Source organism: Bos grunniens, chromosome 16 (assembly GCF_055505025.1).
Source record: "Bos grunniens cultivar Pamir isolate PY7600 chromosome 16, Bosgru_T2T1.0, whole genome shotgun sequence".
Lineage (NCBI taxonomy): Eukaryota > Metazoa > Chordata > Mammalia > Artiodactyla > Bovidae > Bos > Bos grunniens.
In genome coordinates, this window is record NC_141180.1 from 31,581,129 (window position 1) to 31,595,737 (window position 14,609).

At 55.4% G+C, this 14,609-nt stretch overlaps 1 protein-coding gene across 1 annotated transcript; it reads left to right on the plus strand.

The window, feature by feature from the left end:
* The first annotated feature begins 11,652 nt into the window (after nt 1–11,652).
* TPRG1L (tumor protein p63 regulated 1 like) lies at nt 11,653–14,609 on the plus strand. The gene is made up of 5 exons (XM_086342592.1): nt 11,653–11,969; nt 12,095–12,186; nt 12,264–12,440; nt 13,306–13,459; nt 14,095–14,609. The coding sequence occupies exons 1-5, from the start codon at nt 11,760–11,762 to the stop codon at nt 14,287–14,289; spliced, it is 828 nt and encodes a 275-aa protein (XP_086198718.1). The 5' UTR covers nt 11,653–11,759; the 3' UTR covers nt 14,290–14,609.

Consider the following 14,609-nt stretch of genomic DNA (forward strand, 5'->3'; position numbering starts at 1 on the left):
ATGGAGGCTGCTGATGGGAGGGTCCCCAAGTGTGAAGGGCCCTAAAACAAATAAGATGGGTCCTTCTGTAAGAAAAGAACGGAAGTGAATTAAATAGTAGATATGTGTTCATTGTTGTTGTTCAGTTGCTAAGTCATGTTCGACTCTTGTGCCTTGTGAGCTGTAGCCCACCAGGCTCCTCCGTCCATGGGATTCCCCAGGCAAGAATCCTGGAATGGGTTGCCATTTCCTTCTCCAGGGTATCTTCCTGACCCAGGGATCAAACTCGTGTCTCCTGCATTGGTATGCAGATTCTTTACCACTGAAGCCCACATATGTGTTTCGTACACTTTTATAAATGGACTTAACTCAAACAACCTTTTTAGTAATCCATCTAATTAGAATGCAATAAATATTCCCTAAGAATTTTCCATCTTTGTCCATTTTCATGATAAAGTGACAGTTTATGGGACATTGCAAACATTTTCCTGGTCTGTAGTTTCAGTCTTGGGGTAGTTGGTGATGCTTCCAGAAAATGTAGGTTTCTGAGTGTGTGTCCCCAAGCCTACAGTCTGCCCTGCTATTTCCCCGGTGCCTAGAGATAGGCACTGAGTTGGGGAAGATCAGAAATACAGTTTTCTTTCTGTATGTCACCTTGGCATGCAAGAAGGCTTTCTTATCTCTCCTTGCTATTTTCTGGAACTCTGCGTTCAGTTGAGTACATCTTTCCCTTTCTCCTTTGTCTTTCACATCCCTTCTTTTCTCAGCTATTTGTAAGGCCTCCTCAGACAACCACTTTGCCTTTTTGCATTTCTTTTTCTTGGGGATGGTTTTAGTCATTGCCTCCTGTACAGTGGTACAAACCTCTGTCCATAGTTCTTCAGGCACTCAACCTACAAAGTCTAATCCCTTGAATCTATTTATCACCTCCACTGTATAATCATAAGGGATTTGATTTAGCTCATACCTGAATGGTCTAATGATTTTCCCTACTTTTTCAGTTTAAGCCTGAACTTGGCAATAAGGAGCTCATGATCTGAGCCACAGTCAACTCCTGGTCTTGTTTTTGCTGACTGTATAGAGCTTCTCCATCTTCGGCTACAAAGAATACAATCAATTTAATTTCATTAGAGGTCAATTGGTGATGGTCATGTGTAGAGTGGTCTCTTGTGTGGTCAGAAGAGGGTGTTTGCTGACCCTCTGTTGACCAGTCTGTTCTCTTAACAAAACTCTGTTAGACTTTGCCCTGCTTCAATTTGTACTCCAAGGCCAAATTTGTCTATTATTCCAGGTATCTCTTGACTTCCTACTTTTGGATTCCAGTCCCCTGTGATGAAAAGGACATCTTTTTTTGGTGTTAGTTCTAGAAGGTCATGTAGGCCTTCATAGAACCAATCAACTTCAGGTTCTTTGGCATTAGTGGTTGGGGCATAGACTTGGAGGCAGTCTTGGTTTGCTTTGGAAACAAACTGAGATCATTCTGTCATTTTGAGATTGCACTCAAGTACTGCATTTCAGACTCTCTTGTTGATTATGAGGGCTACTCCATTTCTTCAAAAGGATTCTTGCCCACAGTAGTAGATATAATGGTCATCAGAATTAAATTCACCCATTTCCGTCCATTCTGGTTCACTGATTCCTAAGATGTCGGTGTTCACTCTTGCCATCTCCTGCTGGACTACTCCAATTTACCTTGATTCATGGACCTAACATTCCAGGTTCCTATGCAATATTGTTCTCTACAGCATCAGACTTTACTTTCACCACAAGACACATCTGCAGCTAAGCATCGTTTGTGCTTTGGCCCAGCCGCTTCATTCTTCCTGGAGCTATTAGTAATTATCCTCCAATCTCCCCAGCAGCATATTGGACACCTTCCAATGTGGGAGGTTCATCTTCCAGGGTCACACCTTTGTGCCTTTTCATACTGTCCACAGGGTTCTCACAGCAAGAGCGCTGGCGTGGTTTGCCATACCCTCCTGCAGTGAGCACGTCCTGCAGACGGCCCTGCACAGCACAGCTCAGAGACTCACTGAGGCACACAAGCTGCTTCGCCGTGACAAGGGTGAAATCCATGAAGGGACCCGCTTCACCCTTATTTAACTGCAAATTATGCTGGGAATTTTCACCCATCTTTCTTCCAAATAAACTTTGGAGTCCCTTATCCAGCACTTTCAAAGTTGCTTCAGACTTTTCATTAGAATTTTGTTAAACATACTCATTAATTCCAGAAGATCTGGCAACTTCATAGTGATCCAACTCGGAGGAAGTCAAGAAGCGTGACGGGGGGAGATTTACTCTGACAGTGGAGGCGATGTGCATTCCTCACCAGTCCACTGAAGCCCTCCGGTCCCCACGCCTCACCCACGTGGCCTCCATAGGCTAAGGCTTTACTCTCTTTGAGCTGGAGCTGGGTTGCAGGGGATGGAATTCTGCTCAGTCCAATTTCCCATCTCCGAGGCCACTAGACCAACTATAGCCAAACCTCCCAACTCCAGCCTGGGATCACTGGCTCAGTTTACAAGGTGCAGACGGGAAGCTGGTAGTCAGGATCCCGAGTGTTTGCAGGGACACAGGCCCAGAAGGCGCCCCGAACGTGAGCCTTTCATGAAGAGCACTTTTAAAAGACACTGCTTGTTGATGTTTTGGTCCCATTCTTTGCTGGAAATGATAAAAATAGCCTTTGGCCCAAGGGAAATAAGGTGGGGCGGAGGAAGAGGCGTGCTCCCAGCCTGGCTGGCCCCTCACACAGCCACCTGCTCCCTCTCCCACGCCAAGCTGCAGCCCCTCACCTCCTCGGTGGCGCCCAGTCCCAGGAAATTGGAAGACAGGGTCCTGCAGAGATGGCCTAGCACAGCCTCTGCGGCTCCCTGAGCTGGACTTGTTGGCAATCCAAGAGAAGAATCCAGTATTCTGTCTGAATTTTTACAGACACCTCTCCTTGACAGGAGAGTAAGCAAATTACTTAGTGCCAAAGGCATTTTCAGGTTCCAGAAGAGAGGGCCTGGTATAAGCAGTGTCCACAGGGGGTTGGGCGCCTGCGATAGTGTGTGTGTATGTGTAGGGGGAAGCCCACCATTTCCCACTGGGAGGGGACCTCAAATCCAGTATCACCCCTCTCTGGACCAGATGACGAGTTAAGCAGGGCATCCAAAACCCTACGCCAAACGCCTCTCCAGCCAGATGGATGCTCTCAGGCTCTGCTTCCAGAGTCTAGTTCTAAACCTCCTCTTTCACCCCCAAGAGAGACTGACACCAAAGAGGCCACCCATGCAAACACAGTCAGGCTGTGCGACGGGGCCGGAGAGGGTGGGTGGGCCAGGATTCTGGAGCAGACGCCAGGGTCAGGGCCCCTCTACTGTGCAGCCCTGGGTGACGCCCAGTGCCTCTCTCTGCCTCCATCCACGTGGTGGGCCAGGAACGGCAGAGTATTGGCCCAGAATCCGGTTCCTGCTCGGCCACTGATCTGATGGCCTATTGGCTGGACAGCAAGTTGACTACTGCTCAGTGGACAGACAGGCTTGGCTCGCCCCCTTCACCCTTCCCTCCCTTTACCTGGGGGTGAGGGAAGGGGCATCAAGAAGGGGGTTACAGATCCCTGCCAACCTTGCGAGCAGAAAACCACCCACTCATGCACCAGTGCCAGATTGAGCTGTATCCCCTGAAAAGTCATCTTTCTAAGCCCTGGCCCCCAGGACCAGCAAATGTGACCAGACATGGGAAAAGGGTCTCTGTAGATATAAGTTAAGGATATCAGAAAGAAACTGCCCTGGACTTACCCTCAGCCCAACGACAGGTGTCCTTGTAAGAGAAAGAGGGAACTTCCCTGGTGGTCCGGGGCACAGGTTTGACCCCAGGTCAGGGAACCAAGATTCCACACGCCGCACAGCCAGAAATAGATAAATAACAAATAAATACAAGTCCAATCTGAGGTTCCTTAAGGAAGCTTCCAGAAAGAAGATACTTAGAAGGAGGCGACCTGAGACACAGGGAGACATCAGGGCAGCATTGTGGCCACATGCAGGCAGGATGGGAGGGGCACACCCACAAGCCCAGGGACGCAGGAGACTGCAGCCACCACCAGAAGCTGGGAGAGGAGCACAGAGAAGACACTCCCTGCAGCCTCCAGAGGGACCAGCCTGGCTGCTCCTCTTTCTCAGGCTCCAGCCTCCAGACTGTGAGAGAGCAGCTTTCCTTCATTTTGACACCCAGATTGTGGTCGTTTCTCACAGCAGCTATAGGGCACACGTACAGCCGTGACAAGGCGGCCCAGCGCCTGCCCTGGGGGCCCACAGAGGAGGTAGCAGAGCACGGGGCATGCCGGGGGGCCCTTCCTGCCCGCCTACTCAGAAGCACATGTCCTTGGGGGCAGGCAAAGGCTCCTCCTGACACCGAGTCTGGGAGACACGGGAATTTGCTGTTGCTGGACACACTCCCCACGGTGCAGCCCTGGCATTTCTTGGGAACAGTCAATGTGTCCCCCTTCCTGTCACCCCTTGACTCCCATGCTGACCAGAACCAGGGCAGATGCCCCAGTCCCAGGCAATGACCTTTCCAAGACCTCCTGGCCCCCAACCCTATCCCAGTATCACCCAGTGACCCTCCTGAACCCACTCGCCCAAGGGCAGCACATCCATGTGGCCAGACCTTCCCTGGGTTCCATCTTCACACCTCAGCTCCCGCCAGATGGGCACAGGGCACTAGGGGCTCCTGGGCGTGGTGAGGTGGGCAGCAGGGTATGGGCAGAGGGAGCCAGTCCTCTCCATCAGAGTGCAGGACATGATGAAAGTTACCATGGAGATGACTCAGCCTTTAGACACTGCAGGAGTACTGTGTCCATGTCTTCCTGTCTCCCCATGTCCTGCTCATATGCCTTAAAGTCAGGATGTTTGGAAGCCCGCCCCCTCCTTGCCCAAGGCCAGGGCTTCCCCCAACCCTGTCTGCTGGACGGGGTGTTTGTTTGTTGAAAGAAATCTACTAAAGATCAAGAGCAGTCTCCCCAGTGCACCACACGGCAGCTCTCAGGTGGGTCTCCAGGGCCAGGGCAGCCAGCAAGCACTGTCCGGCCTCTGACCAGCCCTGAGTCCACAGCCTGGTTCCCCAGGAGAGACAGGCCTCGCCCAGAGGGCAGCTGTCTCTGGAAGGTGAGTGTGGCCCACAGAGTAGTCCCTGGGCTCTGCCTTAACCTCTGATGCAGAGCCCCAGAACCCCCGGAACCCTGGCAGCTCTGAGGTCCTGCCCCTGCAGTTCCCACAGGCGTGCGCCTGACCTCCCTTTCCCTCAGAAGCAGACGTCAAAGGTGAGATCCTTGGATTTGGTAAAAAACCAAACAAACAAACACTAAGCCACAACATCTGGAGTTAAAAATCCACACTTCCAGCTGAGACTTGGCGGCCTTCCACTCACCTGGGGAAGAGATGACCATGGTCTATTTGCTAACGGACACCCAGGCGCAGGACGCTGCTCTGAAGGCCCCGTGTGGGCGATCCTGCCACCTGCTGGTGGGAGCGGGAACAGCCTTTCAATGGTCCCAAGAGAGAGGCAGTGCAAACCCAGGGGGACGCAGCTCGGGAGGGGCAGCCACAGCCAGACCCGGCAGGAGTTCCCTCCCGTCGACGACCACTGTGTGCAGGTGGACAGCGCTGAGCACCAGCTGAGCCCCCTCGCTGTTAGCACGTGCCCACCCCTCTCACAGGGAGAACTGCGTCACCTCCCCAGTCACACTAGAGTCCTAACCGCTGCCACTCGGGATCCGTGGCCGTGTTTGGGGGTGGAGTCTTTCAGTATCCATGGCCATGTTTCGCGGTCTTTGCAGGTGTCATCAGGTTAAGATGAGGTCACCTGGGCGGGCCTGAGTCCAACATGGAAGAGGGGAGAGAGTTATCAGGAGGAGGAGGGGGTATCAGGGTGACCTGGCCACCTGCTCAGGACCTCTGGCAGCCGCCAGGGGCTGGAAAGGGCAGCAGAGAGTTTCCCCTACAGGTTTCAGGGGGATCATGGCCCTGCAGACACCTGACCTTGGATTTCCGGCCTCAGACTGTTGTTAAAACACCCCCATCTGTGGTACTTTGGGATGATGGCCCCATGAGGTCAGCACAACAGCTGGTGCCAGGTGTCCAACGGATGCTCAGTGACCAACCCAGCCATCTCTCGAGTTTGTGGATGTTCAAGTTACCTGCCCCACCCCCTCCACATCCACTAAAGGCTCAGACACCCGGTCAGCATCTTCACTGTCATGCCTACTCCTGCCAGCATCCTGGGAACTCAGGGCCCACCCTCTGTCCAGTCCTGGCCCCTGCTCACCCATCACTGGGCACCCAGTCCCAAGACCAAGACTCAGTCCTTGTTCCCCTGCAGAGCGCTGTCTCTGTGACACTTCCGACTCCAGCACCCACTGCAGCCTCTGGCGTCCAGACGTCAGACCCTGTTCTCCATCCCTCCACACTGCTGGTTTCAAAACCAGCCACACGCCAGGGCAGCGAGAGACCGAAGGAAGAGGCAGACGCTCCAGATGGACTGGGGGCAGGTTGACAAACAGGGAACTTGCTCCTGAGGCTTGTCTTGGGCACTGCAGGTCCAGTGGGTCTCCACACCCACCTGCCAGATCATAAAAGTTCACGCAGAGGCCTTCATGGGGCTCAGTCACGTGACTGTGGTCTCACAGGCACCTCACTGTCCTATGGCTGCTTCTGAATATCTTAAGGACAGATGTTCAAGGAGCTTCCTGATGAAGGAAATCCTCACATGCCAAGGTCTGGGGAAGTCATTCTGGCTTATACAGGAGCTAGCCTGAATCTGATGCCAACTAGAACAGCCTGTTTGTGGCAGGTCATATGTCTGCTTTAATTATTTTTTATAATTTTATTTTTGACTGTGCTGGGTCTTCCCTGCTACCTCAGCTTTTCTCCAGTTGCAGCGAGTGGGGGCTACTCTCTAGCTGTGGTGTGCAGGCTTCTCATTGCAGTGGCTTCTCTTGTTGCAGAGCGCAGCTCTAAAGAGTGCGGGCTTCAGTAGTTGCGGTTCCTGGGCTCCAGAGCACGGGCTTGGTTGCTCTGCGGCACGTGGGGCCTTCCTGGACCAGGTTATCAAACCCGATTCCCCTGCATTGGCAGGCGGGTTCTTTACCACTGAGCCACCAGGGAATTCTTGTCTGCTTTAATCCCTGGTGGCTCAGACGGTAAAGCATCTATCTACAATGTGGGAGACCCGGGTTCAATGCCTGGGTTGGGAAGATCCCCTGGAGAAGGAAATGGCAATCCACTCCAGTACTATTGCCTGGAAAATCCCATGGACAGAGGAGCCTGGTAGGCTACAATCCACAGGGTCGCAAAGAATCGGACACGACTGAGCAACTTCACTTTCACTTTAATTATTAAAGGAAACATTGACCAGAAGTAAAGACTACCCATGTTAAAAATGAAGATTAAACACCTCCCCTTGTGGGACACCAATGCTGGTTACTCCCTCCACAATAAGACTCCCTTCCTAGTTGCCAAGGCCACACTGAAGCCCCGTGTATGTGCCGGTCTGTTTTTTGAAACCTTGAAGAAATGTCTCCCTGACTCCTTTGATGTTCTCTGTTCTGACAAGACAGAAAACTGTGCTAAAAATCCTGCTTCTCTGGAGCAGTTCCTCTGAGTGATCTGACAGGCAGTCTTCCGGGCTACAGTTTGGCTCTTTTCTGTTCCTATATTAGATAGCTCAATGATTATTTTCGTCAACACTCCGATTACCTGGGTCCAGCTTGAGAGTCAGCAGTGGTCCCATTCTCTCAATGACCTCCTCCCGGTCACCAGTGCCTATTAGATCTGCTGATGCCTCCGTCATACCAGAACTAGACTCAAGGTCCCCTCCATTGACCTTGCTGGGAAACTCTCCTACACATCCTGCAGGGGGCGCCAGGAGCAAGTGCCAGGCCCTGACCGCCCCGCCTGGGGCCGCTGGTCACAGAGCAGCCCTGAGGGGCAAGGACCAGGCTTGCTCACAGGCCCCAGTTTCTCTGCAGTGACGCGGCCCCATGGCAGCATCCCGTGGGAGCTGGGACTCAGGACGCATGCAACATGCTGACGCTCTGGACGTGGCTTCCCTGTGGATAACAGTCCATCATCTCTGATCCGGGGGTCACCTGTCTTCCACAGCATCCCTGAAATCTTGGCAGCTTAGCCTGTCAGCTGACAACTGGGGTGCCATCCCTGACCCCTCATGGGCCTTGGCGAATACTCACTTACAGGAGCTCGTCCTCCCTTTTCCCCTTGTCTTCGGCCACAGCTGCCCAGCAAACTCCAGTCCAGCCACTGGCTTCTCCCACTCCCACCAGCTGCTGCGTGGAAGGCTCCACTGAGAACCTGCCTGAGGACTCCCGGCACTCCTGGTGGTCCCCACACCCACCTGAAACAACTCCTTGCTCGCCACCGAAGAAAGCAGATGTCCCAGAACCGCTCCATGCTGCTCCCCCACTGCATCCGCACCCCACCACCTGTCCACCCGCAGCTCTCTCCATCTATCCCTGAGCAGGCGGAGCCCTCCTGCTCTAGGTAGACCCAAACCCCTGGGCTCTAGGTTCTGCCCACCAGCCTCCTGGAGAGCTGGGTCCATTCACACTGGCCTTTGTCCCATTTCTTCAGCCCCGTCCTGTCCTTGACTCTACCGACGCCCACGAACCACCTGAGCCAGGGATGTTCAGGTGTCTTTCTCGGCACCTGTGAGCTCGTTTGAGCCTCATGACAAACTGGGAGCCAGGTTGCATTATTCTTGCTCTCCAGACAAGGAGAGGGAGGCAGGAAGGTTAAGTACTGAGTTCAAGGTCACCACAGCTACGTGTGGATGAGCGGGCTGGGTCCTGTGGGGCTGGCTGTCCCACAGAAATGACCAGGCCTCTTCCATCCCCACACTGCTGCCGCCTGTCAGCATCACTGCTGTCCCCTCTTACTTCCTCCTCCCCACCTTCAGCCTCATCCTTTAAACCATGGCTCCTTCTCATCCCTCCTTCCTCGGCTGAGTTGACCCTGATCAAGGTCGTTGTAAAGTCATGCCATCAGCGCTCGATCGTGTCTCCCTGGTCATCGTGTCCTAGGGTGGGTGAGCACATATGGACTCCTAGTGAATCCAGTGGAGGACGGGTTTCCTCTGCCTGTTCTCATGGGCCACCAGCGGGGGGCAGGGGTGGGGGCGGGGACACAGGCCCTGCACTCCAGGGCTCTTCGTGACCTTTGCAAAGTGACAGCCTCTCTGGGACTGTTTTCTCCTTGGTTGAATGGGACGTGCACATGTGGGCGGAGCAAAGACGATATCTGCAGCACACGAGGCCCTGAGTAGCAGCTCAGCGAACAGCATGAACATGCTTAACACTGAGCTGGCTCCAGGTCTGGCGGGGCACTGAGTCCCAGGTCCTCACTCACAGACTTCTTCCAACAGCCATAGGAAGCAGGAACTGTCATTATCTCCACTCAGTAAAAAAAAAGGAGACTGAGGCAGACAGGGCTTGAGGGTCCCAGTTCAGTGGACAGAAGCAGGGCAGCCGGGATTCAAGTCCCTATGAGGCCACTCGCCCAGCTGCCATTGCTGAGCCCCTGTACTGAGGGGACTCAGGAGAGGGGCCAGCAGGTCTCCTAAGCCCAACCGCTCAGGCTGACCCTCTGGGGCCTGATTCAGGCCCACCCTGCAGGGACCAGCAGAGCAGACTCAGCTGGAGGCTCTGGATGCCAGAGAAAGCGGCTACCTCCCATTGGGTGTGACATGGCCCCTGGTCCCCCAGGGGCAGCAGTGGCTGTCCCTGCACCATCTCAGCAGGCTGGCGGGGCTAGAAGCCCTTTCCTGTCTCTGTACACTCAGCCATCTCTGAGCCCTTGGTCTTCCCAGGAAGTGAAGTACCAAAGCTGTTAATATTTCAGCATCTGTGATATTTTCATCCCTCCTGTTTCTGTGGATGACTATGTCCAGGTGGAGTGGTGAGGGGCTGCCAAGGACCTGCTGTATGCACAGCTCGGTGACCCCCCTTAACCTCCAGAGACGCCCTGGGAAGGCAGGCCAGCCATCCTAGAATCCTTCACAGCCCAGGAGCGCATCTGAGTCTGCAGAGCCAGGAGGGCCATGGCTGACCAGCCCGGCTATGCCAGCTATGCAGCCCCAGGCACCTGAGCGGCATTCTCCAGACCTGCTTCTCCAACTGCAGCACGTGTACAAGAGAGGGGTTACCTCCCCCAGCTCTTGTGAAATTCAAAGGATTGTGAATTTGGGGGTTATAAACTCCAAAGCGCAGTCATATGCCAAGGGCTGGTTTCTTGAAATTTCCTAATAGGGTATGCGCGTGTGCACGTGAGCACACACACACATACATACACACAGGATGACCTAACAAACACAAGTGAATTATACACAGGACACACACGCAGTAGGTGACTGTATGACACAGCAAAGAACTAGCAGTGAGTGTAGTTAATGGCAGTGCCTCCTTGGGAGGGGGCGCTAAACCCCAGTATCAGAGGATGGACACAGCAGGACTGAGGCAAGAAGCCTTTTGGAGTGGGGGGAGTAGCTGGAGCTGTGGCTACAGGCAGTGGAAGGACAAAATGACCAACCAGGTCAGGATCACAGGTGCTGACATTTAGGAGCAGCTGTAAACTGTCACAGCTGCAGCCCTTGGGTTTCTAAGACAACGGGACAAGGTGGACGGAGATGAGGTTGCCTTGGGGCCTGTAGGCGCCAACACCAGGGAGCTGAGGTCCCCGGCAGGGACTGCGGAGGCCCAGGATGCCGCTAGCCGCAGGCAAGCTCACTCAGGACAAGAACACATCTAACTCTCGGGAGGACAAGCGCAGAGCGACAGCAATGAACCCTGGTTCGGCCCTCAGTGGAGTGATGATGCCCGGTGCCTCCACCGTGTTCCCTTCCGTGGTGCAGGGTCGGAGCTCTGCTTCCCACGCCGCGGGGAGCACGTCTGCATTTAACACAGCGCTGGGGGCCATGTCCACGCTGCTGCATCCCTGAACCCGCGGTCAGAAAGGAGGAGGCGCTCAGGAAGGGGCTTTGCCCCGCCGGCCTCCTCTCCTCCAGTCCCCGAAGCCCGCGCTCCCCCTGCTGTGCAATGCGGACCCCTGGGAGGGGCAGAGCTAATCCAGGGGATGGTCACCCCGGGCGGGGGCGCGTCCAGGCGGCAGTCACCCCGGGCAGGTGTGACCAGGGAAGTGGTCTCCCCCTTCAGGGGTCCGCATCCAGGGGGCGGTCGTCCAGGGCGTAAGGCGAGTCCAGAGAAGTTATCAGCTCTAGCGGGGGGCGCGTCCAGGGCCCGGTCACTCTAGGCAAGGACAGGAGTCCCTCCCCGGAGATCCGCTGCACTTCAGCCGAACATGAATAGAGAAGCGTTGACCTGGTGCAGTAAGCCCCTGACTACCCTCTCCCCGCTTGCCCTCCGCGTCGCCTTGGCAACCGGCCTAGGTCCCGCCCTTCCCCGGTAGCGTAAACAGGAAGTGAGCGTGAGCGCGGCGTGCGCTTCCGGCGCAGTGGCGGGGGGGTGGGGCGGGAGCGATTGTAACGGCGGCGAGCAGGACCAATCGTGGAAGAAATCTGAGGGAAGAGCCAATCGTCAGGACCGGAGCGGGCGGGAGGGGACTCGAGACTGAGGCGGGACTGGCGAGGCGGAGCCAATCGCGCGGGCCGCGGTGCGGGGCGGGCCCTGGGGCGGGGCCGAGGGTCCGGCGGAGGTGGAAGTGGAGGCGGAGGTGGCGGCTGCTACTGCGGCCGCGTCGGGTCCGGTCCGGGGTCGCTCGGCTGCGGGCGCGGTGATGCTGCAGCTGCGGGACTCGGTGGACTCGGCGGGGACGAGCCCCACGGCACTGCTGGCCGCCGGCGAGGAGGTCGGGCCGGGTAGTGGCGGCGGCGGCGGTGGCGGGGGGCGTCCGGGGGTGGGCACGCCGCTGCGACAGACGCTGTGGCCGCTCAGCGTCCACGACCCCACGCGCCGCGCCCGCGTCAAGGAGTATTTCGTGTTCCGGGTGAGGCTGGAGGTGGGGGCGGGGGCGGGAGAGGGCGTGGGCCTGTGGGGCCGGGGGCGGGGCGGGGCGGGCGAGCGGGCGGGACCTGTGGCGACCTCCGCCCCCGCTCCGCCCGCTCTGCGCAGCCCGGCACCATCGAGCAGGCGGTGGAGGAGATCCGCGTAGTGGTCCGGCCCGTGGAGGACGGAGACATCCAGGGGGTGTGGCTGCTGACCGAGTAAGGGGGCGCGCCCTGGGGAGGGGCCCGGGCACTTGTGCGCTCCGCAGCGCCGAGGTGACCGCTGCCGCCCGTAGGGTTGATCATTGGAACAACGAAAAGGAGCGGCTGGTGCTCATCACCGACCAGGCGCTCCTCATCTGCAAATACGACTTCATCAGCCTGCAGTGCCAGCAGGTGGTCAGGGTGGCCTTAAACGCGGTGGACACCATCTCCTACGGAGAATTCCAGTTTCCCCCAAAATCGCTCAACAAGTAAGTCTTTTCAACATAGAGCCCCTCTCTAGGGCCTTCTCAACAGCCCTTCCAAAACCAGCCCCCAGTGCACGTCTTGCTTTAATATCAGTGGAGTTTAGAATAGACCCGGGGGACTTCTGCCCAGCAGGGTGCATTAAAAGGCATTCTGGCACAAGAGACAGCTATTAGGCTGGTGGTAAATGAATTCAGGGTACGGTTAGCATAGGCCTGACACAGGTATTCTTCAGATAAGAGTGAACTCAGCACTTTATCCCTGCCAAGAAAGGATTGGCAGCTGTCATGTCAAACCCTGTTGTGGTTAATTTTTAAAAGAAAAAGGTAGCACATCTCTTTGGTTTACAGATACTATTGAAGATTAAATTTGGAAATGTTTAATGGACAACTTTCAAGAGCTGATCTTCATCAGTTAGGGAGCTTTCTGAAATATGAGAAACCTAGACATGAGTATACTCAGTTGAATTAAACAGTAAATTTTAGGGTTTTGATGTGGAGATTTGGGTAGGAAATTCAGGAAGATAAGTTCAAAATTCTAAACAACAATAAAGTATTCTGGGAAAAAGGATTTGAAGTTGGAAGAGTATTATTTGTTTAGTTAGAGCACTACATGTTAAACTTTATTAACCGTGTAAAGATTAGCCTAACTAAGTACTCAGTTTGTTGTGTCTTAAAAGTGCTAAAAGCTGTCATTATTAGACATGACATTCCTGTCCAGACCCGCGGGTCCTTGGCTGTTGTGAAATGGCCATCATCAGTCTCATCTTCACCGGTGGGACCGCTTTTTGTTCCCACACCCAGCACCAAGCAGGTGCTCTGGGACACGGGCCTGCCTGTGAAGTCTGGTCCCTGTCTTCTGACCCTGCAGGCGAGAAGGCTTTGGGATTCGCATCCAGTGGGACAAGCAGAGCCGCCCGTCCTTCATCAGCAGATGGAACCCGTGGTCCACCAGCGTGCCATACACCACATTCATAGAACACCCGATGGCCGGTGTGGACGAGAAGACAGCCTCTCTGTGCCAAGTAAGGACACGGACGGCAGCAGCAGCGCTGCCCAGTGGGGACAGGCACCTTCCAGGCCTGCACTTTTCAGTATGGTGGCCACGTGGGGCTGCTGAGCACTTGAACGGTGGCTAAACTGAGAAAATAAACTTTTCAATTTTTAAAAGCTTTAGTTATGCTTAGATAGCCCTGTGTGGTAAGTGGGGACTGGTCAGTGTGGTGCTGTGACGTGGCCCCGGTGGCTGTGGTCATTTTGGAGAAGGGCCCAGAAGGGCTTCGGGGTGTGGCAGCTGACCCCCGCCCCTGCTAGAGCTGGGCAAGCTGTGCGCTCAGCAGGAGAGGAGACCTGGGGGTGATGGGCATGGGGTATGGGACTGGGGACAGGCCCCCCACTTCCAGCAAAGTGCCTTTGCTTGCTGCCTGCCTGGTGGGTGGTGGGGAGGACCAGGTGGGTCCCCGTGGCAAAACGCCTTCGAGCGGAAGAGGGAGGTCTGTGAGGACTAGCTGTCGTCTGTCATGGGTGAGCCCAGAGGTGAAAGCCACACCCAGGAGGTAAGCCCATGGGCCGCTGGGTGTGGCTGGGAAGGCCTCTTGTCCAGGGGTGGGGGACCTCGTGCAGATCGTCTGCTCAGACTCCATGTTTTCTCTCTTTGCAGTTGGATGGTTTCAAGGCTCTGTTAATCCAAGCTGTTAAGAAAGCCCAGAAGGAGAGTCCTTTGCCAGGCCAGGAGGGCGGAGTGCTGGTCCTGGAGTGTCCACTCCTCATTGAGACCTACGTGGGGCTCATGTCCTTCATCAACAACGAGGCCAAGCTGGGCTACTCCATGACCAGAGGCAAGATCGGCTTCTAAATGCTGCACGTGGGGCTCTTGCCAGGAGAGGCGGCCAGCAGGACTCTGGGAGTGACAGACCTTGGCCCAGCTCCCCTTCTGCCGGCAGGGTCAAGGCCCCCTACCTTCAGAGACCTGGGCACCACAAGTGCAATCAGGTGGACTGAATACTGTAGCTGGCTACTGGACAGATGGTCACGTGAGCTCCAGACACAGCAGAGGGAACCTGTCAGCATCCTGGCCAGGATCTCAGTCTTCAAGTCCCCTGTGTCTCCATTCGGCTCCCCGTGGTCCCTCCCCGCAAGCCCTGGAGCATGTTAACAATAAATGTCACGTGATTA